The sequence below is a fragment of the Pantherophis guttatus genome, chromosome 8 (assembly GCF_059756535.1).
Source record: "Pantherophis guttatus breed Tessera chromosome 8, ASM5975653v1, whole genome shotgun sequence".
In the NCBI taxonomy this organism is placed as follows: Eukaryota; Metazoa; Chordata; class Lepidosauria; order Squamata; family Colubridae; genus Pantherophis; species Pantherophis guttatus.
In genome coordinates, this window is record NC_142070.1 from 63,435,117 (window position 1) to 63,462,853 (window position 27,737).

At 37.2% G+C, this 27,737-nt stretch overlaps 1 protein-coding gene across 5 annotated transcripts in view; it reads left to right on the forward strand.

Moving 5' to 3' along the window:
- The first annotated feature begins 1,061 nt into the window (after nucleotides 1–1,061).
- Nucleotides 1,062–27,737, forward strand: part of FNIP2 (folliculin interacting protein 2) — a 64,504-nt gene continuing 37,828 nt past the window's right edge. For 2 of the 5 annotated variants that reach the window (XR_015729162.1, XM_034432854.3), the window contains exons 1-2: nucleotides 16,577–17,173; nucleotides 24,210–24,336. Coding sequence is in view for 3 of the 5 variants with exons in the window: in XM_034432854.3 (XP_034288745.2) it covers nucleotides 16,989–17,173; nucleotides 24,210–24,336 (312 nt within the window). In the remaining 2 variants the exon portion in view is untranslated. Of the gene's footprint in view, nucleotides 1,576–2,349; nucleotides 2,456–16,576; nucleotides 17,174–24,209; nucleotides 24,337–27,737 lie in introns of those variants that run through there. The other 3 variants (XM_087874876.1, XM_087874877.1, XM_034432852.3) reach the window with 3 other exon arrangements.

Sequence of the window (27,737 nt, forward strand, 5' to 3'; positions counted from 1 at the left end):
GGAAAAATCTCCAGGGAACCAGTCCCTGGTGCCCAAAAGGTTGAGGGCTGCTGCTTTAATTGACTCAGTAGTGTATAACTTTGATAAGCATATATAAAATTGCATTTTATTTTTATATCCATATGATAGTTTATAAATACATATATAGTTTAAGTTAATTAAGTCTAAAGTGATTGATTGCTGAAGCTGTTAAGCATCCTAACTCAGTAATTTCTGAATGTATGTGTAGATGGGATAGAGAGCAAATTATATACTGGAATTCCTATTATAATGTTGTGAACATGATTTAAGAATCATGGCTTGATTCTCTATCAGCTCTGATAGCATGTCCCAGGACCAATGGATTTTGGGTTGTGATTTATTATTTTTTCTACTATTTTTCAGCACTTTACCATCATACATTGATTTACCTTGGCAATTCTCTGTAAGCTTGTAGCCAGCAAAGGTATTTTGAAAAGGGGATACTTGCTGGCAGTAGTGACTCATTACTTTCAAGACAATTTATTTTAAAATTAGGATTAGGCCTCTATTTTTTTTCTTTCAAATTAAATCTCTAAATCTTTGAGCTCTAAAATCCTGACCATGTCAGCAAAGAATTAGATTTTTCTGTTGTTATCTAACAATAAAGTAGTTTGTAGGCCAAATCTGATAGCTCCATCCTTATTTATAGCTTATTTGAAAATTCTGCTTACAATCAACAAACTTTATTAGTTTTCATCAATTCAAATAGATATTATAGTTCTTGTTCTAGTAACCCCTAACAAATATGGGATTTAGGAAGGGTATCCGCATCAAGATGAAAAGGGTTATTAAATGTGTCCTTTTTTTAAAGTATTCACCTCGAAAAACTGGGACGAGCCACTCCCAGTTGCTCTGTGATAAGGGCTCGTTACTGTGAAATATTAGAAGTGCAAAAATAAGTATCTTTGGTATAATTTTGTATTCCTTTCGAGGAATTTCAAAACTTTTCTAAATTAGAAAAAAAAAAAACCCCTAAGAAAAGCGCTCGCACACCTTTAAGACTAGCTTTCAAAGCTTTGCGCCCAGCTTGAGCAAAGCTTAGAGTCCCAGTGACAAAGCCGGAGGGGGCGTTGTGCGTTCGGAAAGATTGCAAGATTGCGATGCCGAGCTCTGAAATCGCAGCCAATGGCGGAAGGTGTATGTGCGGTACGCGTGAGACTGAACAAACACTTTCAGCTTTTTCTCTAGTCATATGACTGATCGGCTCCATTAATGCCAGTCTAGGAAAAAGAGGGAGGCGCCTGCCCTGCTCCGAGAGAGAATGAATTAAGTAAAACTCGGCTTAGCTCAAGTCTGGATGTCCAGCTTGGAGCTGGCATGGGGGCTACTACTGACGCTGCAGAGATAGGAAGTCTTGGTCGTGGCTGGCTGAGTGATCTGTCGCTGGTGTGCCCTGATTCCACTCCCATACTCCGCTCAGCTCAGGAGGAAGCGCAGTAGCATGGCTCCGACGCTGCTCCAGAAGCTGTTTAACAAAAGGGGCGGTGGCCGGCTTAGTAGTGGCGACTCGACCTCTTCCCCTTTTAGACTGTCCAAGGAATGCTCAACCTTCAGGTGAGGAAATGCCGTCGTTATCTTGAGTCTTCCTTGGTGCGTTGGTCATTCTGATAGAACATCCACTGTGCAAAACATGAGACCCGGGAGCGCGTAGGGAGTACTTTTTCTCATCTATATCCAGTTCTTTTTATCCTCTGCAGACCCTTCATGTTCTTCAGAGTCTTACTTTTATTATTAAAAGTGCAATATGTGTTTTGATAAATTAGCCTCAATCCTAACCCAAAAAGAGAACGATCTTGCATGCTATAATTTCCTGCTGGTCATTTCTGTTTAAGGGAGTAAAGTACTAAACCAAGAAAAATCTGGTTGTAGTTTAGGGTTTTATTCTTTGTAATGGCTCCTAAATGGTTAAAACATGTTGCACATGTTCAGTAACTGTAATAGGTGGTCCTCATGGATAATTTGGGGAGTTAAGAATTCTCTCTTTGGAAAGACTATTATTACGGCATCTCCTGTCTTTTAAAGTACTTAACCTAAATCTTATAAGTACGTCAGAGAAATCTTAATTAATTCAATAAGATTGCTTAATAGATATACATACGATTGTGCTCTTTATTGGGTTTGGTATACATTTAACTTCTGAAAACATATCTAATATATATTTTTACAATTTGGAGCACTCCCCTCAAAATATGGATTTTCACTTCATCATTCCCAGTGAACCTCAACAATAGTTATGCTGGCTGGGGATGATGGGAGCTCAGTATATCTGGAAGACAACAGGATGGGGATGGCTGGCCTGATTTAAAGGAGTGTGATGTGGTGAACAAACACGAGACTTTATCCTGCTTCCCAGCTCCTCATCCTTGAAGTGAAAAAGCAAAGGAGAGGGACAGCAGAGAAAGAACATGTGACACTCTCTGGACCCTTTGAAGAAGTATGGGATAAGATTATAATTTTCTTGTGGTAGTTCTGCTACATGATTACTGTTTTTTACATCCATTCCTTTCTACCTTTATAAATATATGTCCCACTGTGGTTACTAGACTGTTCTCCTATGCAATTATGCTTAAAGTTTAGCTTCAATGAATAGTGAGAAACGCAGGCTTATATAAAGTTCTTATTTTTGAAAAGAAATGATAAATGTACTTCCTGATTAATTTCTTCTAAATATATGTGCATGTTTTCTGTTGTGATATTTTTAAATTTTTAAATGTTCTGGTTCTATCATCTGTTTTTATCTTCTACTATACCGATATGTTCCTTGAATGTAAAAGTAAGTTGCTTTTGAATGCATTGAGTCTGAATTCTATTGACTATTGGCATATTTGAACAATCTAGAACCATCCAAGAATATCTCAATTAGGCTGGCAATTACCATAGTATTGTATTTTATTCATAATTATATTACAGCCATAATACCATAGAATCCTATTTTTATTCTCTCACAGACATGGATATCAAAATGCAGTTGTACTGTGAAAGCCTTTATATGTCTTAGGTGCAATAAATGAAAATAAGGAAAAGTGTGGGATAAAAATGGCTTGTAAGAGTGTTGGGTAACACTAGATAATAGTAATGAAGTCTGTATTTTTATATCACTCTTGTAGAATGCTACACTTAGTGGACCTAACATGCTAAAGAGTCGTATAGACAATTGATTTTTTCCTTCTGTATAAGTATGCATATATGCATGCATGATACAAATGTAATACCAAATACAAAAAAAGAAACAGCACAATTCAATTTTTGTCTTCTAGTGTATAATAAATGTATGTGGCATAAATCTACATTCTCCTTACAGGCACTCACAAAAGCCATATAGTATCAGATTTAGGAACAAAGCAACAAACAAGGGCTGCATAAACCAGAGATAGGAAGGAAATAGATGAGTGGGATTGTGATATTCCCAATAGTTTTAACAGTAGCAGAAACAAAGGAATTCCCCCCCACAACTAGATTGTGGGGGGGGGGGGAGAAGCATGGGATGGTCAGATGAGTATTTCTGTTTAAAAGGATTTGGTTCTTTTATTGAACACAAGTTCCAAATTAAGTCTTTTGCTTAATTAGAGGTGTACTGGATGCAGTCTAATAAAAATGCATTTTAGATGCTGGAAGTTAGCTTGTCTATTAGAAATTATATAGCCAAATGAACCAGTTAAATAGTTTTAACATTAAAGTATAATGCCATCCATTGAACAACATATGGAATCCATACAGGAATTAGTGGCCATCACTTTTCACACAATAGCTTTTGGATGCTGAAGTTTTGTGTGGTATAGCTTTGTGCATTTTACGAATAGGAGTATCAATCTTCACTGTCACTTCTATTATAGAGGTATTTCTGTTTTTCAACATAAGCAGTTTCTAAAATGCATAACAAGCTTAAACAGTTATCTTAGCTATTGTTTTCATATTGTAGCTCAGTTTACATGTCATGATAAACTATTATTTTGAATGTAGTTTATTGTTGCAAATACAGCAGCCTTGTTCTGCTTGGGTCTTCTTGCAAGCTGCAATGGATGAACAATTCAGGAAGCTGGCATTCATGGTTTGTTTGACGTAATGTGCAAGCCAAGATATTAAACTTTGGTTTTAGTTTAGCTGGAATAAGCAAAGAAGAAATTTAATATTTGATCTTTGTTTAAAAAGAATACGAGCCAGGGCTCCTGATTCAGAAATAATGATAAATCATAGATAAGGTTTTCATAGTTTATTCAGTTGCTTTCATTGGCAGGAGCAGTCACGTAGGCATAATTGTCATGCTTGCTTATTCATAAGGAGCTAGAATTCTGGTTATAAGGCAAATCAAACTTATCATTTTTGTTAATCTATACTTTTCAGATATCTACCTCTATTTGCTATTTCCCTTGTATTTGCTGAATAAATGGTTCAGAACTTGGTTATTCATTTCCTTTGGGGAAAAAAGTAGTCAAGGCCAGAGTGATGATATCACATGTGTAGACAGCACACTTTCACATGACATCCTATTCCATTCTTTGTGACTGTTTAATCTTGTGATCCATTTGCCAGATTCTGCCCTTTTGATCTCTCTAGCTCTGTATTCTATATTGCATGAAAGATAGGATGCATCTGGGAAGTTCATATGTAGATGACAAATGTTTTTTACTTTTTCTTTTTAGCCTGCAGCACTTCATGCTACCTTTTGTTCTAAAGGTAATAAATACCCATCTATAGATTTTCTTAATTACTTTCTAAACTATTGAAATTATAGTAGTGGCATCACCACATCTGGAAATCGCTAATCTCAAACTTAACTACTGTATGCATAATGTATCTATGTGTCTTAAATCTTCACATATTTAACTTTAATGAATGATTCAAAGTTCTAATATTATATTAGAGTGATAAAACATCTCAGTATAAACATCTACATCTTTGTTGACGTTAATACTTTTGTTATTATTATTCAACTTTCTGACTAGAGAATTCTTTCTCCTGTTAATAGCTTGCTTTGCTATATGATTTTTTTGTAAATAATTACTTTAGCTACTCTAAAGAGCCACTTTTGTTTGTCCTTTTCTGCATTTATTATAGCTTTACAATATCCTTTTGAAAGTTTATTTTGTATTGCATTTTAAAATAATGAAAAAACTGGGAAAACACCAATATAAAAATACTTTGTCAAAGAAAAAAAATGTAAAAAAAAATGTAAAAAATGCTGTAAAACTGAAAAAAAAATATAAAGGAAAAAGGTACAGTATAACATTTGAGCAGTACCTAGTTACTAATGCAATTATTATTCAAATACATATATATTTCTAATACATATGCCCAACTACCATTTTTTTAAAAAAAATCTTACTGTATTTTGTATAATGAGTCCAATATTTTATTATCCATACAAAGTCTACATCTCTAGGCAGTCCGCTCATGGGTGCAAGCGCAATCAAGTCCTCAACACGCTGAGTGAAAGGGACCAAGCATTTTTTGTAACTTTATAATAGTCTTTTTGAACTCTGGTGACATTTCATACATAACTACTTATACAAGCTATTACTTTGATTCTCAGTACCAGCTTTTAAAGGGAGAAAATGGATTTAAGCCAATTTCAAAAATGCTATATACATTTTTCTTTATAAGTTTTCTATCTTCTTAGGTTCTATGCAGACAGTTAGCCAAGGTTGTGTCTTATTCTATATCTTCTCTGAAAGAGCTATATGGCAACTTAGACTTGGTTCAACATTTTGTTTAGGCTTCCTATATTGTCATGTACCCAATACAGCTTTTTGTTTTGGTGTGCCTATATTGTCATGTAGCTAATATATATTTTGCTTATGGTAAAAGAAAGGGAGGGGCATATCAACGTACATTCCTTTCATTCCTTATAACTTGGTAATCCAGTTATAACCAGTCTAGCTAGTCATGGTATAGATTGCCAGATATAAAACTTGGAAAGTTTGGATTAAAAAGGTAAAAGTTCCCCTCGCACATAAGTGCTAGTCGTTCCTGACTCTAGGGGGTGGTGCTCATCTCCATTTCAAAGCCGAGAGCCAGTGCTGCCTGAAGACGTCTCCGTGGTCATGTGGCCGGCATGACTAAATGCCAAAGGTGCACGGACAGCTGTTACCTTCCCACAAAAGGTGGTCCCTATTTTTCTACTTGCATTTTTTACATGCTTTCGAACTGCTAGGTTGGCTGGGACAAGTAACGGGAACTCACCCCATCACACAGCACTAGGGATTCAAACTGCTGAACTGCCAACCTTTCGATCGACAAGCACAGCCTCTTAGCCACTGAGCCACTGCGTCCTTATAAGTATGGATTATCTGTATTCTAAAAGAAACATTGATACTGACTTTTATTTTATGCCTGATATTGTAAAGCACATAACAAGATTTTTTTCACTGTAATTGTTTTCTGATATTCCTAAAAATATTGGAAACAGAATGAGATGATCCAAATACATTCTACATTTCAAGTTTCTGACAATGCAATGTACTTAGCAAATGAAATACAGTATTTAATTCTTCAATTTGCCATTTCAGATTTTATTCAGATTTTTCATGAACATTTTATTTATCTTCAATTAAAATAAAATGTCCTTTAACAGTAAATGAAGAGATTGACAAAAGGAACATATTTTTACAAGCATCTCACCAGGCTCAAGTTTGACTTGAGGTAAAATGAGGACCTAGATTGTTGCGGGCAAAATGCTGACTCTGTAAACAGCTTAGAGAGGGCTGTAAATCACTGTGAGGCGGTATAAAAGTCTAAGTGCTAAGTGCTATATAAATGCTTCAAGTTAACTCTGTACAATATAGATTTCATGACTGTATTGTAATTCATACATCTTCAGGAATTTAATTTCAAATACCACATATATGTTACATTGGTTGATCACTGATGACTATACCCACAAAAAGTATGGAAAGTAATGAACAAGAAGATTTGTCAGTCATAATCAACATGTATTTTTAACATTTAAAATTTTACATTGGAGTGTTTGAAAAACTTTTGCTTTTAAACATAGCAGTTCATGGGCTTCTAATATCATGGCTTCCTTTTTCTATTTACACCATGCTAATCAGCCAACCCTGAACAGCATATAACTCACCAGATCTGTAATTTGGATTAAAGCAGATGAAATAAATTGTAACATAACATTGTAAATTAGAATAAATCAGAATAAAAATCGAGCATAATAATACAACCATTTACAGACTAGGAATTTAAATATTAAACAAAGTAGAACCCATTACAGATAGTCATTACTTAAGTATGGTAATTGAGTCTGGCAACTGTCGCTAAGCAACATTGTCTAAAATGTGATATCACATCACTGCCAATTTACAATGGCAGTTGCAGGAAAGCTAACTGATGTTAAGTGAATCCTGCATCATTGCAGCACTCTGGCTACATAATCTCCATTTTGACATTGTGTCAGCTTGTCTATAAATGGTTATTTTATGATGCTGGGTTGAATTTGCATGTTGGAAGCTGGCAGTGAATGTCAGAAATGGTGATTATAAGACCGTGGCATACTGCAGCTTCATAATTGCAAGTGAGTTGCTAAGTAGTTGAATCATGATCAACGCAGCAGCTACAAAGACTGGTCGTAAGTCCCCCCACCCCATTCAGCAGGATCAAAACTGGTCGCTGAACGAGTGGTCTTTCAGTGAGGCTACCTGTCGTAAAGGCCATGAATACTCATAGCAGTCTTGCCATCAAAGAATCATGGAATAACCAGATTTGTACAAAGAGTCTACCTTTAACAAGCATAATTAGAAATGGAAATTCAGTCATTAAGTAAAGCAGCTGCTAAGTGAAACCACAATTGTTCTTTCCTTTGCTTTATAAACCTGCAGAGGTCATAAATATGAAAATTAGTCATGAAGTTAATTTTTATCACTGTTACAACTGCAGACTATTTAACTCTGAACTATGTAACTGCAAAGTATATAATTTCTTTGACACTTTTCTGCTGCCAGCACAATCATGTTGGTCTTGGTGTGTAAATGTGTGTAAATCAAACAATCACTTATTCTTTTGAAATCTCTTTCTCTCCATTCTCTCTGTTCCATCCCCCTCGCAAGCCAGACAGATGGGAGAGAAAGAGATTTCAACAATGTACTTGTCTGAGTAGTGTGTCTGTGACTCCCACTCCCAGACTACCAGCATGATCACATTGCTTTCAATGTGCACAAGAGCAAACAGCTTACTTTCTTGCAATCCCTCTTTTTAATCCCTCTGGTCTGCAGGGAAAGAAGGAAAGAAAAAGAAAAACATAAGCCAGGCACAGAACAACACATACAGAGACTAATGGCAATCATGTGATGATACTTGTATCATGTCATAGCAACTACTTTTGCACCCTCCTGAAATCACCAGGACCCACCTCCCATCCATCCATGTTTGTACCGTGGCAACAGCCTGCACACCCTCCTGCATTCCACAGCATCTCCTGGCTGCATTTGCCATGTAATAGCCACACAAACACACACACACACACACACACAGCTTGTCCCCACACTGCAGCAATCACCTACCCCCTGGCCTGCTTCTGAACTGCCTGAGACATGTGACTTCCTTCTGGCTTTCTCATTGTCTTTGCTGTGGGAAGCCAACCGGAAGTCCCAGGTCACAGTCATGTGAAGTCCTGGCTTAATGACCTACAGTCCTTGCTTAACAATGGTAACAGCGATTGTCAAGATTACCGTCACTAAGCAATGCAGCCATTTGGCAGATTTTATGACCGCTGCTTAGCAATGGAATTTCTGGTCCCAATTACCATCACTGAGGAATGTATTAAGTATTATGAATGGACTCAAACTGACTCCTCCCTGACTCACTGCTTTATAGGTAGTCTTCAATTTACAACCACAATTGAACCCAGAATTATGTTGTAGCTGACTTCAGTCATAAGTTGAGGCATTGTGCGACTGGATCCAATTTTTAAATACTTTTGCAGCAATCAATAAGCAAATCAATTTTCCCCAATTATTTGGTTTTTTTTTTTGCCAGAAATTGGAAGTAAACACCAGAAACATGATAAAAACATTGCAAATTGTGGTCATGTGATTGTGGGATGCTGCAGATAGCTGTAAAGTGAACCAGTTGCCTAGCAACCAAAATTTGGACAAAATTTGGATGTGTGAGTTATGCAGCTGTTTTAACTTTAAAAAATGGATTGTAAGTAGCTTTTGAGGAGTGACATAATTTCAAATGGTCATTAAGTGACCAGTCCTAAATTGAGCACTACCTGTATAAAAGAAAGGGGAAGAAAAGCATAATCAGACTTTCAAGATTCTTTTATTATATAGACTGTTTCAATGAAGTATAGTTCTACTCTTCCTGTGGAATCAGTTTCCTCATTTGGTCAATCTCATAAGACAAAAAACAATGGATGGAAACTAATCAAGGAGAGAAGCAACCTGAATTAAGGAGAAACTTTCTAACTAGCAGAACAGCTTGCCTTCAGAAATTGTAGGTGCTTCATCACTGGAGGTTTTTTTTTAAAAAAAGACTGGATAGCCACCTGTCTGAAATGTATGGGGTCTCCTGTTTGAGTAGGGGGTTGGGCTAGAAGACCTTCAAGGTCCCTTTCAGCTCTTTTCTGTTTGATTGAGCTGACACCATCTGGCAGCCGCCTTCATTGCTGACTCAGCCTCCAGTACAGAATTCTTATCAAAATAGAGCAGGTTGAATCTTAATCAGGATTTTGGAAGGCTATTAAGGCCTGGTTATTCCAAGAAACCTTCAGGGAGTGAAGTAGATGTTCCTTGCAATTTGTGATTACTGTATTCAGTTCAGTAGGATTAATTTTATGTATTTGTATTATTTACTATTTTAATATTTGACATGGGTACGTTGCAATTAAAGTGACTTTTAAAGCTGAAAAATAAGGGAAACAAAACATCAAAATACTTTTGAAATCTCTGCAATAAGTTTGCTTGAAATCAGGGGTGAAATGCTTCCAGTTCGGACCGGATTGCCCGATCTGGTAGCGATGGCGGCGGGTGGTTTGGAGAACCGGTAGCAAAAATCCCTGTGCGGGCCCCCTCCCCACATGCCCAGCTGAGCCACGCAATCATCAGAGGCTTTTTTTTTTTTTTTTACTTTTAAAAGCATTTTTTCTACAACCTCTCGGCTGAAAAATGCTTTTAAAAGTAAAAAAAAAAGCCTCTGATGATTGCCCGGTTCAGCTGGGATTGTCAGAGGCTTTTAAAAGCATTTTTTTCTGCAACCTCTTCGGCCTTAGCAAATGAAATAAAATGAAGTAGAAAAAATGCTTTTAAAAGTAAAAAAAAAAGTTGGCCATGCCCACCATTACCCCACCACCACCATGCCACACCCACAGAACCGGTAGTAACAAATTTTACATTTCACCACTGTTTGAAATAAAGCTTTTCTGAAAAAAAAAAAAAACCAGCTCAAGAGAGGACAGGCTCAATCACTAAATAACTTCAGCTTGAATACTTCATTCCTGTTCTTTGTAGCATTTTCAGTTAAATGGATGTTTTATTGCTGCTGTGCAATTTCTCTAGTTGTTAACAGTAACACTGGCTTCAGTAAATGAGCTCATTCATTTGGCAGTTGATTGCAAATTACACTTCAGGCCATGTTGCCATGCTTAGAGATTCTCTCCATGTAAAATAAAGCCATATGTGAGAGAACACTTCATTAAGTATTTGGCAATTCTTCACTGCAAGTAAAAGAAAAGAAAACTGTAAATGAATTTTATTGCAATTTAGGCAATGCTGAGTCTGGTTTTGCACATCATATTAACCCTTAATGTGTTTTTTGCTTATTATAGTATGCAGATTCAACCAATACAGCCAATGTGTCTTAAAGTGAAAATCATGATTAAACAAATTATGGCTTAAGACAAACCAGCTTGTTTTTAACCTTAAGATGATATTTTGTGTATAAAACACTTGTTCTAAATATATTAAAATTGTAAAGCTTTATTTTTTTCTTTAGAAAATAGGAAAAGTAAGTACAATGTGATAAATGATAGTTTGATAAAGACATGGGTGTGGACAAATGGCCATAAAAATGTATATAAATGTATATATTCAAATACATGTCAATAATGAGGGAAATTAAAAACACCAGGGTAAACAGTATAACTAAAAGTAGATATGTTTTGCTTCATCAACACACTTGGTTTTGTTTTGAAATATATTAATGAATTCTTTAGGCTAACCAAAGTAGACTTAGTTTTGGGATTTGGTTCTGGGTATACTTTTGAATTGGTCTTTCCTACTTAAATTATATACATACATACATACATACATACATACATACATACATACAAAAAGTTAAAAACTTGAGAAGACAGATACATACATACATACATCTTCCTGACGTGAGTAAACTAGTGATTTTACTTTAAAAAAAACAAGAACTGAGATTTTCTTATTCTAGGATGGAAGTATTTTTAATCACTGCTAACTGCACTTTTGCACTGGATTGTAGATACTTTAAAAGCGTGGCCACATGTTTATTGGACCCGTGCCCCTCCTGGTTGGTGCTGGCCTCTCGGGAGGTTATATGAGGCTGGCTCCAGGGGATTATAAATGCTTCCTTGAGTGAGGGTGTCTTCCCCACCGCCTTGAAAGAGGCGGTGGTAAAGCCTCTCCTCAAGAAGCCTTCCCTGGACCCGGCAGTGTTGGCTAATTATCGTCCAGTCTCCAACCTTCGCTTTGTTGCGAAGGTTGTTGAGAGTGTGGTTGCGCGACAGCTCCCTCAGTACCTGGATTAATCGGTTTATCTGGATCAGTTCCAGTCGGGCTTCAGGCCTGGGTACAGCATGGAAACGGCATTGGTCGCATTGGTTGATGATCTCTGGAGGGCTCGGGACAGGGGTTGCTCCTCTGTCCTGGTCCTATTAGACCTCTCAGCGGCTTTTGATACCATCGACCATGGTATCATGCTGCACCGGTTGGAAGAGTTAGGGGTGGGGGGCACCGTGTTGCGGTGGCTCTCCTCCTCTCTCTCCGACCGGTCGCAGTCTGTGTTGGCAGGGGGCAGAGGTTGACCCCAAGACCCCTTGTATGTGGGGTGCCACACAGGTCGGTCCTCTCGCCCCTTCTGTTCAACATTTATGTGAAGCCACTGGGTGAGATCATCTATGGTTTCGGGGTGAAGTACCATCAGTACACTGATGACACTCAGCTGTATATCTCCACCCCAGATCACCCCAATGATGCCCTTGAAGTGATGTCCCGGTGCCTGGAGGCTGTACGGATCTGGATGGGGAGAAACAGACTCAGGTTCAACCCATCCAAGACTGAGTGGCTGTGGTTTCCGACGTCCCGATATAGTCAGTTGGTGCCATCACTGATGGCAAGTCATTGGCCCCCACGGAGAGGGCTCGCAACTTGGGTGTCCTCCTAGACTCACGGCTGTCTTTAGAAGAGCACTTGACAGCTGTGGCCGGGAGGACTTTTTATCAGGTTCACCTGCTTCACCAGTTGTGTCCCTTTCTGGATCGGGACTCGTTAAGTACGGTCACTCATGCCCTTGTCACTTCCCGCCTGGACTACTGCAATGGTCTCTACATGGGCTCCCCTCAAGGAGCACCCGGAGGCTCCAGCTGGTCCAGAATGCGGCGCGTGGGTGGTTATGGGAGCGACGTGGCAGTCCCATGTGACTCCCCTCCTGCATGAGCTGCACTGGCTCCTGGTGGTCTTCCGGGTGCGCTTCAAGGTTTTGGTTACCACCTTTAGAGCGCTCCATGGCTTAGGACCGGGATATCTATGAGACCGCCTTCTGCCACCAGTAGCCTCTCACCGACCAGTACGCTCCCATAGAGAGTGGCTTCTCAGGGTGCTGCCGGTCAAACAATGCTGACTGGCGGCCCGCAGGGGGAGAGCCTTCTCTGTGGGGGCACCTGCCATCTGGAACGAACTCCCCCTGGAGATACAGAGGATCCCGGATCTGCGCACTTTCCGCCGTGCCCTCAAAACATTTTTATCCCAGCAGGCTGGCCTGACCAAACTTCCCTTTTAAATTGCTTTTTAAATTTGTCTTATAAATTGGGGTGTTTTAAATTTGTTTTGGGCCAAATTATTTAATTGTATTTTAATGGTTTTTTAACATTTGTACTATATGTATTTTATCTTTTGGCTGTTCACCGCCCTGAGTCCTTCGGGAGTAGGGCGGTATATAAATTTAATAAATAAATAATAAAAAAAATAAACATTAAAACTGTGATAAGAATAGAGTACTTTATGCAGAAATCACAGTTTATCTTTTATAGTTTGGTTGTGTTTTCTGCATATAAGGAATATTGTATTGAAGAATTGCATACATTTTGCACTAGAACATTATGCAACAAAAGTGAAATTACAACCTCATCTTTCGTAAGAGGTCACTGCACTTTTATGCTTAGACAGAAATATGAAAGTAGTCATACAATCTACTTGTTATAACATTCTTTGAATTCTTACACAAACTCTTGCCCAAGTGTTTGTAGGACAGTTCCAGAGGCTATTTTCCTATTTCTAACAGTTTTTTAAATTCTGTAAAATTTTGTATGCCCTGTTTGAAAGATAAATAGAATAGCATTCAGGCATTAGAAATGTCGCAGGTAAATATCCTGAAAGTGTTCTAGGGGTGGTAATGTTTTGCTGTCAAATTTAATTATATAATTTATAAGCAGTATTGGATAATTGGAGGTTAACCAACTAATATTGCAATATAATTATAATTATTTGCTTATTTTAGCAATTTTCTCAGCGAGCTACATTGAACTTCTTTTCCTTCTACAAATAAAATATTGCTCATTCTCAGTATATTTTCAAAAATATTTTCTGACTACAAAACTAAAACTCTCATCTGATAACAAAACTATTTGCCTTGACTGTGAATTCTAGAAAACAACTTGAATCCAATTGCAGGCTGAAGTAATTTTCTCATCTGAGATTTCCAAGCATTCATTCATTGCCACTGTAAACATAATTCTAGAATGTTTTTAATGTTACCAACCTGCGTGTAAAATGAGGCTTGGCATTTTTGCTTTTTGAATCAAAAAACGTTGTGCAAGCAATGTGGAGGAAGATACTCAATTCTGAGCCCGAAAAGAATATGGAAAATAAATCTTTATTCCTTGATTTCCCCTTTTTACTTAATCTTCAAATTCAAACCCATAAAGATTGAAAGAAAATACATGTCCTAATTCATGGCTAAATTTCCACTGCTGCTCCTCTTTTAATTACAATACCGGTATCTGCTTTCACTCACAGTATTTAGTATAGCCAGCAATCATTATGTGTTTGGATTATGTATCACTGTTTGGATTCTTTCGCTTAGTAGATCGTTAGTTTAAACATTCAGTGCAATAAAAGAAAAGTTTATGAGATATTGTCTGAATTGTAGTATACTTTCTAAGTTTTTTACCAGGGTGTGCTTGGGACTATTTTTAATTAAAACATTTTACCTATGTACACAATTTTTTATTGAAAACAACTGTAATAACAATTATTGTGATTCTGATATCTGACATAGTGATGGAATGAAAGTTACTACTTGACCGCCATCAAAATCTTGGCAGACAATGGGATCTATTTTATAACATCTCTCTTTCCTTATCTACCAATCAACCTCCTCATTATTCATGAAATCTTCATATTATAGATATCATATTGTAGATAGGATTTTTAAAAAGCCAATCGATCTATTTTTGGAGATAAACTGGGCCTCTTGTAATATTAGTATTTTAGATCAGTTGAGTTCTGATGATGCGGTTTTTAAAACATTGATTTTAAAATTGAAGTTGATTAATCTCACAGTATTTTTTATTCAATGTATACATATATGGATTATTCAACATTCGTAAGAGCTGTTGTAATCAGAGTTTAAAATTACCATATTCATCTCAGAGACAACTGATAAAGAATCTGAGCAGAGTTGAAAAGAAACTGCTGGATTCATGGTAGACTAGAATGCCAGAAAAGAGGGGAGCAAATAATCTATACCTGAAACACAGAGCTTGCAAGATAAACAATTTCCCCATTTTCTAATTGAGTTAGCATCAGTAGAGTTTCTAGGAAAACTCCTCTGTGTCAACATAAAGACTTGCCCATTACAGGGTTGCTAACAACTGAAGTCGTTTTTTGTGTGAAACTTTGACCAAACTCTTCCTTGATTGCCTACACCTGCTTGTTGTGATCTTGTACTGTTAATCTATTCCCCTCAGTACTGTGTTGTGCTGAACTAATATACTTTGTTTTTCAGCTTTAGGCTTAGCTTTCATTTGTTGAATCCTCCCTAGATTCTCAATTTTTATCCTTAGTACAGAACACAAAGCCAGCAATTAATTTTTAGATTTGATATCACATATGTAACCTTAATCATAATATAGTTTGGAACTAGCACATTATTCAGTAGCTTCCCTGTTAGTTCTTCCTACAAATATTTGGACTTTTTTTTTTTAAGTTGCTGTCTTGTAGGATGGTTATGCATCTCATCTAAATACAGATAAGTTCTCATTTAGCAACAATAATTGGGACCATCAACTTGGTTGTTAAGCAAAACAGTTGCTAAGTGAAACCATGTCTGTGCTTATGATCTTACTTCAGCTTTCTCTTGCCTTACAGGCTTCCAGAAGTTATGTGAGGACTAATTGCAAAGTTACTTTTCATCATCATCAGAACTGCAAATGGTCACTAAATGAGACAGTTGCTGAATGAGGACTACTCCTCCTAGCCTGTGCTAATTCTAGTATAACAAATTGGTATACTGTGAATCACATTGTGCAGAAAATCATATTGTTTGTTAAGATTAAATGCTTAATTATTTTTCAAAAGCATGATTTGCAAACTTTATGACTGTCCTTATTCACCAATTAACAGTGTTATAGTTAAGTGTGGTGTTCAGAGGCAATTACTGAACAAATCTCTTCACATTTTTGATGTATTGCTAACATAGATACTTGGAGGATCAAACATTTTATCAAAATGTGAAAGCAGCATTGACCTGTTGCAATGCAGGCTCTCCCCTTTTGTACATTCATAGGACATGCCACACATACAAAGGGGGTAGAGCTTGCCTCATGTTGGTTTAACACTGCTTGCCATTTGTATTCACTCCCAGCCAATGGACCCCGCCCCATTGCAAATACCCTTGTGTTTTATTTTGCATTCTATCCATGTGTGTACTTATGACCCAGAAAGGCCAGTTATTATTCTAAATTTCATAACTTACGTTTACTTGAAAGTTTGTTTTTAATCTCATTTAAGTGTAAATCGTTAGTCTTTCTGTCCTTACACCCCTTCAGAACTAATAAAATGAAGCAAAGAACAATTTTGGAGTTGTTCTTATTGTATTCAGATTGTTTTTTGTTACTGGTAGTAAACAAGTTACCAATGTTAATCACATTAGAGCTGAAAGTCTGAATGCGGGAGAAGGTCTCTTTCTTGTGTTAATCATTTCTTACAGATAGCCTGTAGCATTGGTGGCAGGTTCCTGTTTACCTTGAAGAGATGGTGCTGAGACACAAGGTTGCTAAGAGCTGTCAGATGACACTTGCTCACATGAGACCATTAAGAGGGTGTTGCCTGTTTTAAAACAAGTTTGCAACTGAAGAGTCAGAGAGAAAGCAGCTACCTCTCTGTTGAAGGCCATCTGGTTAGGTCTTGTGATCAAATAATTGCTAGTTACAGAGAAATACCGGGAAGCATGACTATCAGAGTTCTTCTTTGCTATCAACAAAACTGGCAGCATTTATAAGAACAAGCAAGTTATTCTATGTTTTTAAAGAAGTTATTGGTTATAAGTTTTAACTATAAATGGTTAAATTTTATCTAAGAAGTAATACTGATTGCAGAGAATATTCAGTTGTGATTTTTTTTTTCTTAAAAAGGCCAAGTCAGTGCTAGCCAATGTTTGTGTGGCGTTCCTCTCATCAGTAGGTTATTACACAGTAATTTCTCTGGATATTTAACTATAAAATGATTATTTTGAAGAAATCGTGCCCATGACAGCATGTCTGTGAACTGAAAATGTGTGGAGGTAAATCAAAATCATCTAACAGCACAGATAACCAGGCACAGAGCTCAAGTCATTTTTCTCCGACTTCACTAGTGAATAGCTTTTCAAAACCAAGAGCGGATGAGGCAAAGAAATCAGTTGTGACAGAAAAGGGTTCCAAATATTCAAAGAGTCTTACCGGAGTACTATCCAAAAGGTATGAAAGCTTAATGTAAAACTGGCTTTGAGTGGGCTGTGAGGCAGTGTCACTTTTTTGTATTTCTATTATCACACATGTTCTTTTCTAGGCAATCATCTGTGATTATTTTTTCAATACTAAAAGGGTTTTTTTTGTATTATCAAATTATTGTGCAAATTATGTTAAATATATTGCGTTCAATTGCATTTTTATTCTAATTTATTCCATTCCATTTCTGAATCAGTTTGTGTTTACTTGCATAAAAATTCATACATATTCACTGTTTGCTTAGGAAAATTCATTGCAAAAATAGCAATGAAAGGTGTTTTAAGCTTTCCGGGTTTAGAAGTTGTAGGTTTGCTAAATCTGCATTAAAATGTAAATCACATTATTTTTCCCATTTCTTGCTAACTTATTTTGACCTAAAGTAGCACTGTTAAGATGGGGAATGATCTATTGTAATACCTGTTCTTGAAGCCATACTTCATCTATTTTATAGTAAATGTTATATCTGCTGTTGATCTTTACCATTAGTTTGGTTAAACAGGATGATAGTAGACAAAGTTAATGGGATGAAATAAGGTTGGAAGAAAAATCCAGTCCAATCCAGGAGAAAGATGCTAGAAATAAAACGGAGGCAGGAAAGGAAGTGTCGGTTTATTTTGTAGCCAGAAACCAATGGGTTGGTTGACAAAATGGGGTTGAGAGTAGGTGGACTTTTATACATTTTTGGGGGCTTTTTAATTGAGATGCCTGTTCCTGTGCAAGAATATGTCCTTCAATATTTTAAGGGCTGTTACCAGATTCCTGTGGGGTCATGTAGGGGTCATGGCTGGCTGTACCAAGAAAAGGGAAAATGCAAATCCTAGATATTTGTCTGAGCTAATCTTGTCAACCTTGGCTCCTTGTCTATTGTGCTGCTTATTTGGAGTCTCCTTGCTTATGAATAGATTGGGCCAGGCTTTCTCAATGGATACAAAATCTCCATTCCTAAAGACCAGTCTCTTCAAACTTCTGCTTGAGGCTGTGATTTCCTATGGCAGGAAGACTGGGGCTGCTTTGTTAAGATTTTTCTTCATTTCTCCTTTAGGGGAAATATTCTATCCTGCCTCTTTTTAATATTAAGAATAAAGAATATTTTAATCTTGGGGGGTGGAGATATTTCCTACAATAGCATTTTTTGAATTTTCTTCTTTAACATCTTTGTGAGTATAAGCAGTAGCTGGCTATATGTGAAGAGTTCAACAGTTTAGCTAATTAGGAATTGTATATTGCAGAGGAATAATTAAGAACAAAAATATTTCTGAAAGTTTTCAAATGCAAATAGAAATTAAGAATGTTTTGATGTAAAGATTCAGTTAGGCAAAAATTATTAAACATTATGGGCATTTGTTAAATAATGCTGTACATTACTATTTCTGGATTGTAAACATGTATTCATAAGTTAAAATTGGTGGAAAATTATTGTTTCTTGTAAAGATCTTAAGGTGGGAGGAAAGTCCCCAATTAAGAAATCAAGATTCAGTAGATGAGAGTTTGGTTGTTTCTTTTTTAAAAAATGTATAAATTCCTTAACATATTCTATTCAAAGAAAAAAAATTAGACATTATGGCAACAGGTCACTGTAGTAAGTTGCTTCCGTTCCTTTTTCTCCCAAGGAGCCCACTACAGAGCATAAAATCCTAGGGATCTCTTATTCCATTGTGTGTGGCCACCCACAGCTTCCACTGGCCCATTTGTGGCCTGCCTAAGGTCTCTGCTGGCCCTTCAGTGGCCACTGTTCACATTTCCTAACATCCCACACACATATATGTTCCTTACCCAGCACCTCTGCCTCTTCCCACTTAATAACTGGCACATCTTAGGGTTATGATGGCAATCAGGACTGCAGTCGCATAACATTATGCTTTATGACTACATTTTTGGTGATGGCAATCCTGATCCATCATAACTCAGGGACCATATAATGGTTAAATTCATAGGATAAGCACAATTGTATATATATTAATATGATAAGGGGCTACTAAGAAATCCTAGAGTGAGTGACTCATTTTTTTTAAAAAAAAAATCTGCAGGAAGGCAAGTGGCAAACCATTTTCATATTATCAAGATAACTAAATGTTTATGCAGATTCTCAGTCATTCAGGTCATAGACTAAATATCTATATAGTTGCCACATGTTGAGCTTAATTTGAAAGAATCTTTATCTTTAGGATAGAAGTCCACTAATTCCTGTTGCAAGTATTGTTGCACATCCACTCAGGTCCATACCCCAGGAGAATCATTACTAATTCTAGGAGTATCCTGTCCTCATTTTTCCTTTTCAGCAACATTGTTTATTCATTAATTCCTTCTAAGCAATTTACATCAGATGTCACATCAAGACATAGCAGTAAATCTTAATTCTCTAAACACTTAGGCTATTATTCACAGTTTGGCTAACTTCAGAAAAGGCTGTCGGTCACAACTCAGGTACATTAGAAACTTCAATACAGACAAGAATGAAGCCTTATGTATAAAACAGGCAACTAGCCCTTGCAGGTCAAAGAAGTTTAAAATTTTATACAATATAGGTCAGTGCTCCAGAGCTGAAACTCTAAACTCCTTGTTCCTTTCTAGGTTAATGGATAGTTGGCCATTGTTTTGATGACTGTGATGGGCAGTTGGATTATATTTGCATAATGATTCTCTTTAGCTTGTAAACCAGTTTTTGGTACTTCAGAAGATTCAGCCGTTATAATGTTAAGAATAGTTATGGTTCTTTTTCTTCGTAGACTATCGTGTTTCCTGAAAATATGACCCTGTCTTATATTTTTTTGAACCATGAAATAAGTGCTTGGCCTTATTGCCATGCGCTCAAAAGCCCGATTGGGCTTATTATCAGGGGATGTCTTATTTTGGGGAAAACGGTACAAGTCTGAGCCCAGTAGACTGTGGTAAACCTATTCCTCATTCCTAATACTGAAAATATTTATATTTATCTCTCATTAGAAGTACTCCTAAAAATGCTTTTTAAAAAAGTATATAATGCGATTGTAGCCAAGAGGGTCTTACTGGATTAGCTCTTTCAGATTCTGAACTCTTTACATATTTGAATAACTGGTTGATATTGTCATATGCTTCAAAAAGTTGTTACTAAATACAGTTTTGTGAAGATCATGTGTGCAACTTGATGACAGCCTTTGCTAAAGCCTGATTTAAATATCTTCATCCTAAACATATATACCAAGTATGAGCAAAACCCTTCTATCTCCCCATCTTCAATTTTGATTTCTTAACTGTCTTGTCTAATCATAAAATCAATCATAAGAACTGGAAAACTCAGCACATTTAACCAGAGGAGCAACAGAATCATCAACAGGGAAATATGGTGTTGAGGAGTGATAAAAGCCATGTCAGATTGATGTACACAGGGCTCATTGCTCATAAGAAGGAGCAGGACTGCATCACAACATGACTGGTTTTGCTGCTTTTCCAAAAGTCCTCGATCCTGCAAATGCCTTTGCATTTAGTAAGTGAGCAAGATCTCTCTATCAGTAGTTATGGCCACACACAGTCATACTATGTGACTAAAAATAATAATTATCTTCTGAAGGATATAGGGTGCCTGCCCACATTCTCATATTCTGTGATCTCTCATATCAGGAGAATGTAGCAAACTTTTGTGTCATCTCTAGGCCTTTACCCTTAGAGCAAGTAGTAATAGGTATAGTTTGATCTCAGTTCATAACTCAAGTATTTGGGAGGTCTATTCTATGTTACCAGGTCTTGGCAGTGAGCTTTCTAATAGTGAGACCTAATTTTTACCCATTCTTTGTCATTTCTTTTTGTTAGAAGACATAGAGTACAAAATGGGTAAATTATTGAATTTTAAATATTCTTATGACACACTTGAATAAATGAAGATGATTTAATTCTGTGTATGACTGCATTGTTAAGTATAGCCATGGGGATTGATTAATTAGTTCAATTAATCTCTTTTTGGTGTTCTCATAACATGTTAACCTTCCTTAAACTTGTTGGAAATGGCCTTACAACCTTTCCCACATTGATGTGCAGCAACAATTGCTTCTCTGAGATCATTGCTGATGTCTTTCCTATTTGGCATTGGGTTAACACACACCTCAGTGCTGGAGACCAGCAAACTCCTAAAACTTTGGCTTTTATAGAGGTAGTCACATTGGCTGATGTTCAGTTGATTAAAGGCACTACTTAGCCTCTTTCTACCTATGGAAGCAGTAAGAGTGTACTTAGTTTTTCACATATAGCTTCTCTATTTTGGCTTTCTTTTTGTAAAATAAACGATGACATGGTATGATATCTGTTGTTCCTCTGAGGTTGTGTTTACCTATTTTTCAAAACTGCTAAGGATCAGATGACTTTTTCTATGGCCTGATAGGTAAAACCAGAGAACTCAAAACAGGATATACTTACTTTTTCACATGACTGTACCTGAGAATGCCAGTGTGATATAATAGATAAGCATAGAGACCCAAATTTTAATTTTCCCTTAAGCATGGAAGTTAACTGCATGAGTTTAGGCCAGTCATTCTCAGCTCTAGACTAGGAAGTTCTAAAAATCAACTTTAATCATTAGATTATTAACTTAAAAAATTTACAGTCTATAACTTTCCACAAAGAGACCTTCAACCTGCAACAGATTGAGTTGGGCTATTATAATAAACTACGTCTATATATTATACATGTGTATATAATTTTATCTTCAGAAATAGAAATTAGATGTGTTTAAAGTAAATGTAAATGCTTACATTTCATCTATTTTACCATGCATGCATTGCTTTTGCTCCACATCTTCCCTTTCCTACATTATCTGTTCATGAACTTGCTAGGTTTCTTTTGACATTTCTGGAAAATCAGTAGCAACAATTGGGGAGGATATTATGAGTCACACAAAAAGCCTTACCATGGGAGAGGGGATAGCTCCTGCAATCCAAGGATTCAGGATTATACAACCATGATCTAAACATATTACTAATCATCCAAGATTTGGCATTCAAATTGTGCTATTGGTCTGATTTGGAGTCCTTCCATATTATGTGCTTGGTTTTTTTTTTAATGTGATTTATATGCTGCCCTTCTTCGGAGACTCAGGGCGGCTTACAATGCGTTAAGCAATAGCCTTCATACTTTTGTCTATTTATACAAAGTCAGCTTATTGCCCCCACAAACTGGGTCCTCATTTTACCTACTTTAGAAAGGATGGAAGGCTGAGTCAACCTTGAGCCTGGTGAGATTCGAACTTACAATAATTGCAGACAGCTGGTGTTAATCACAATGCTTTTAGTCTGCTGAGCCACCAGGCCCTTATATGTAATGGTCCCCAAGCATTTTTAGGTTGATGGATGTAGTTTCTTAAATCTTGTTCCATTTTTTCTTTCCATTTCTAAGGCTACACTTTTATGTATTCTGAGTGAAATTTAAACAAGTGTGGCTATCCCATGTTATAATGAAAATATGTATTACATGTTCATAACTATGGAACAAGCTTATTATTTTATATGAAGCGCACAATAATCAACCTAAATAGATAATTGCATAAGAGAAGTCATGATGTTTCTGATTTAAAAAATAGTCCTATTTCACTCTATGACTATAGTGACTCTATAAGACTCTATGACTATATAGACTATACGATGGAAAAAAGATAGGTTGCTACTATATGTAGCTATTTTTTCCAACAACTCAGGAACATCTGTCCCTCTTTGAATTTCTCTTTAAAGCTGTCCTTTTTAAAAAGATGGTAAGAATTCCACATCTGGTATTGGAATGTATAACTGACCTCTGCATTACATAAACTACTATTGTCTTCCTCAAATTTCCCAAGTACACTGGATATTCTAACTTCTGAGAATGCATGAAAAGGAGAAATCTCTTTTTACATTTTTTCCATACTATACTTAATGTTACAAAACCATTCCCCCTCATATAAGAGCCTTGGTGGCGCAGCAGACTAAAGTGCTGTTAAATAGCACCAGCTGCCTGCAATTACTGCAAGTTCAAATCTCACCAGGCTCAAGGTTGACTCAGCCTTCCATCCTTTCGAGGTAGGTAAAATGACCCAGATTGTGGGGGCAATAAGCTGGCTTTGTATAAAAAAGAACACTGCTTAGGGGGGGCTGAAAGCCCTACTAAGCAGGTATATACAAAAGTATGAAGGCTATTGCTTAACGCATTGTAAGCCGCCCTGAGTCTCCGGAGAAGGACGGCATATAAATCGAACCAATAAATAAATAAATGAATATGCAGCCTTTTCTCTTAAACTAAAATAGTGTTCAATATTGTGAATTTTCCTTGGATATTTTCTCCCATGGGTTTTTCTTTATGATAATTTTGATTGCTTCCCACTCTTTTCCAGTGTGAGAGTTACTTTTTACACTATTAAGGCTGACACTTATCAAAACAGTGAATAGAGGAGAATGTCTAGGCCTCTAAAAAATATGGGAAAATAAATAATTTTGCCATCCAAAGCTGCCTATACTATAGATATATATTTGAAAGCAGAATATTTGATGGAATTGTTGTGTTTCATCTTCTTCTCTACTGTTAACTAGAGCTCTGAATTCCCATTCCTTAGATCCGTGATAGCAAACCTATAGCATGCGTGCCCGAAGTGGCACACGGAGCCATGTTGCCTGGCATGTGCGGCGTCGCCCATTCCGGGTTTCTGGCATGCCTGCACGCACAACGATCAATTGGCCTTTTTGCATGCAGCAGTGCCGGAAGCTAGAAGAGCTAGTTTTCCGTTTTCCTGCGTGAGCATGTGTGCTGGCCAGCTGATCATCGTGTGCACCAGAAACCCGGAAGAGTACCTGGCTGAAATCAGAAGTTCATTTTCGGGGGTGCACATGTACCCTGGGCAGCTCCTCTTCCAGGTTGCGGCCCAGAAGCGCGTGAGCGCTCCCTTTTTGGCACTCGGTGCGGAAAAGGTTCACCATCACTGCCTTAAATTAACTGTTTCCAATACAGACTGTTGGATTTGCTAGAGGAAAAAAATACTTGAATAATTCTCTTCATTTTTTCTTAAAACTCATAGCTGGTCCTGTTCTGGGTTTGATCTAAATGAAATCCGCTTGATAGTGTACCAAGACTGTGAAAGACGGGGAAGACAAGTCTTGTTCGATTCTACAGCTGTCCGAAAGACTGATGAGAAACAGTTTCAGGTAAGTTTTTATTACCATATTTTTTGGAGTATAAGCGCACCAAAGTATAAGATGCAGCTTAGTTTTTGGAGAGGAAAATGGTGGGGGGGGGGGGAATCTACCTACCAGGTATTCATCTGGCTAGCATCCTTAGTCTGCTTAGCATTAAGCCAGAATTCCCAAATATTATTTATTCTCCTCAAATTGTACCCTTTAAATTAGAATTATACTAATTTCCCTGGGACACATAACAAATTAAATGCCCCCTACCGTTTTTTTGCATCCAGTCTTGTTATTGCTACCTTTGCATTAGGGAACAATAATAGTATTCTTCCAATTGTCAGGAAAAAAATGACTATGCTAAAGAAGTTTCACAGCCACTTCAAAAGCAAACAGCGTATTTATTCTCCAGTTATACCACATGTACTTTCAAACTTTACCTTTTTCAAATCTCATAATTGTTGTAGGATTTTCTTTTCATTATTTTTTTTCTTGAACAATAACATTTATAGTCTGGGTTTCAGTTCTGTTCTTCAACATCATATTATTCCCATACAAATCTTTAAAATACCTCCTATCTTCTTTTACTTCAGTTTCATCACTTTTCAGTTCACTCTGGTAGAGACTCCTTTAGCCCTTTTTACCCTCCTATAAAACAATTTTTTTATTTCCATCAACATTCCTATTTTTCTGTGCACTTTTTAAGAATCCCTTGCTTTTACTGAATTCTTTTCCATCTATAAATATATTTCTGTGTCCTATTTTTTTGTTTTTGTAACAATGATACTTAATATTATGTGAAGAGAAAAACTTGTAGAAAATACTTCAAGATGTCTTTGTACTGATGGCTAATAAATAAGTCTTCATTAAGCAAGAAATCATTATCAGAATCATTGGTATTTAAAACCTGCATCTAAAAATTTAAAATTTAAATCTAAACCTGAGTTTCAGTCATAGAGATACTCCATTGGCAATGGGTCCCTTTTAGACTCCGTTCCAAAATGGGAAAAAATATACATACTGTAGAGACTGCTATAATCTTCTAAACAAAATATATTCTCTAAATAGCTTTACCATATACAAACAGATCTAAAAAAAATTCCTTGACATTTTAATTTATATAATTTAATATATAAAAAGCATTTTATGTAAATGAAAACTAATTTCTGCCATTGAGAATAACTGATTTCTGAGAATTGGCATAAAGGTAAAGGTTCCCCTTGCACATATGTGCTAGTAGTTCCCAACTCTAGGGGGTGGTGTTCATCTTTTTTCAAAGCCAAAGAGCAGCGCTGTCCGAAGACGTCTCCGTGGTCATGTGGCTGGCATGACTAAATGCCAAAGACGCACGGAACGCTGTTACCTTCCCACGAAAGGTGGTCCCTATTTTTCTGCTTGTATTTTTTACATGCTTTCGAACTGCTAGGTTGGCAGAAGCTGGGACAAGTAACAGGAGGTCACCCTGTTATGCGGCACTAGGGATTCGAACCACTGAACTGCCGACCTTTTGATTGACAAACTCAGTGTCTTAGCCACTGAGCCACTGAAATGTCAAAATACCAATAGTTTTAAATGCTATTCCTCAGCATTTATCTTCCTATATCTGTCAACTATTATTGCTTTAAGTGATTAGCTAATGGGTAGAAACTGCTATAACTTATTCTATTGAAATTCTAGATAATTCTAAAGTAAAAAAGATTTTTAACTGAGGCTCATTCTTCTGATTTTCCTTGTCAATAGCATGACTCAGGCACATGACAAGAAATCATTTTACTCTTTCCACTGAAATCTCCCATTTTGGAGATTACAAAATCAGCTCTTACAAAAAAAGTAGTATATTATAAAATAATGAGGAAAAAAATGTTGTGTAGTAAAAGGTGATAAGGACATTGTGCTTCATAGCATATCCTTGGAACAAGAGTGAAAGAGGATTCCTGCTCATTTTTTCTAATCGATTAATCCTTCCCCCCCCCCACTCCAAATACTTTCCAAAACAGAGTCAGAGGGACATTTATATCAATCAATCAATCAGAACAGAGCTGAAAAGGACCTTGGAGGTCTTCTAGTCCAACCCCCTGCTGAAGCAGGAGACCCTATACCCGTGATGGCGAACCTATGGCATGCTATATCAGTAGCCATATCAGTGCACGCGCCAGCCAGCTGATTTTTGGGCCATCTGGGCCCACCAGAAGTAGGGAAACAGGCTGTGTCCTGCCTCCGGAGGGCGTGGGGAGGGGAGGCCCGTTTTTCTTTCTCACCTGGCTCCAGATCCTCTCTATGCATCTGGGGAGGGCAAAAACAGCCTTCCCCACCCCCTTGGAGGTCCTCTGGAGGCCTGAAATGGCCCATTTCCCAATTTCTGGTTGGACAGGAAGTGACGTTTTTGCTGTCCTCAGCCTCCAGGGACTCCTAGAGAGGCTCTGGGGCTGGGGACAGCAAAAAATGTCACTTCCTGTCCAACTGGAAGTTGGGAAATGGGCTGTTTCGGGCCTCTTAGGGGGTGGGAAAGTCTGTTTTCGCCCTCCCCAGATGCATAGAGAGGATCTGGAGCCAGGTGAGAAACAAAAACGGGCCTACCGGGCCATCATATGCCAGGAGCGGGGGGGAGGGGGGTCATGCACGCATGCACAGGGCGGGACGCATAGAATTGTGGGTGTGGGCACACAAGCGTACGCAAACCTCCCCCACCCCACCCCCCGGCACGCGACAGCAAAAAGGTTAGCCATCACTGCCCTATACCATTTTAGACAAGTGGCTGTCCACTCTCTTCTTAAAAACCTCTAGTGATGGAGCATTTGCACCTTCTGAAGGCAAGGTGTCCCATTATTGTCCTCACTGTTGGGAAGTTTCTCCTTAATTCCAGGTTGCTTCTCTCCTTGATTAGTTTCCATCCATTGTTTCTTGTCCTGCCCTCTGGTGCTTTGGAAAATAAGTTGACCCCCTCTTAGCAATAGTACTAGCACTTAGACTTATATACCGCTTCACAGTGCTTTTACAGCCCTCTCTAAGCAGATAACAGAATCAGAATCAGGGTGGATTTGATTTAAATCAAACTGATTTAAATCACGATTTCAATCACGATTTCAATCACTAGTCAGTAAGGCTTGATTTAAATCATAGTTTTCTACATAAAGACTAATTCTTGCTGGTATAACTTTAATATGCAAGTAGATGAAGATTTTTAGAATAACAACTTTTCATATTAGTTTTTTTATTCCAAGTTTAATAGGTTAATCATTCATATTTGGACAACTTTTCTGTTGTACTTAGGAAGGAGAAAAATAATCATTACCTTAATAATAACAATTTAAATAGATTTATTCAACTGAAACAATAACATTACAGCATATGTTATTTGCTTAAACAAACATCCATGTTTTTTAACTAATTTGGCTAAACAAAATATATATATTTTAAGAAAC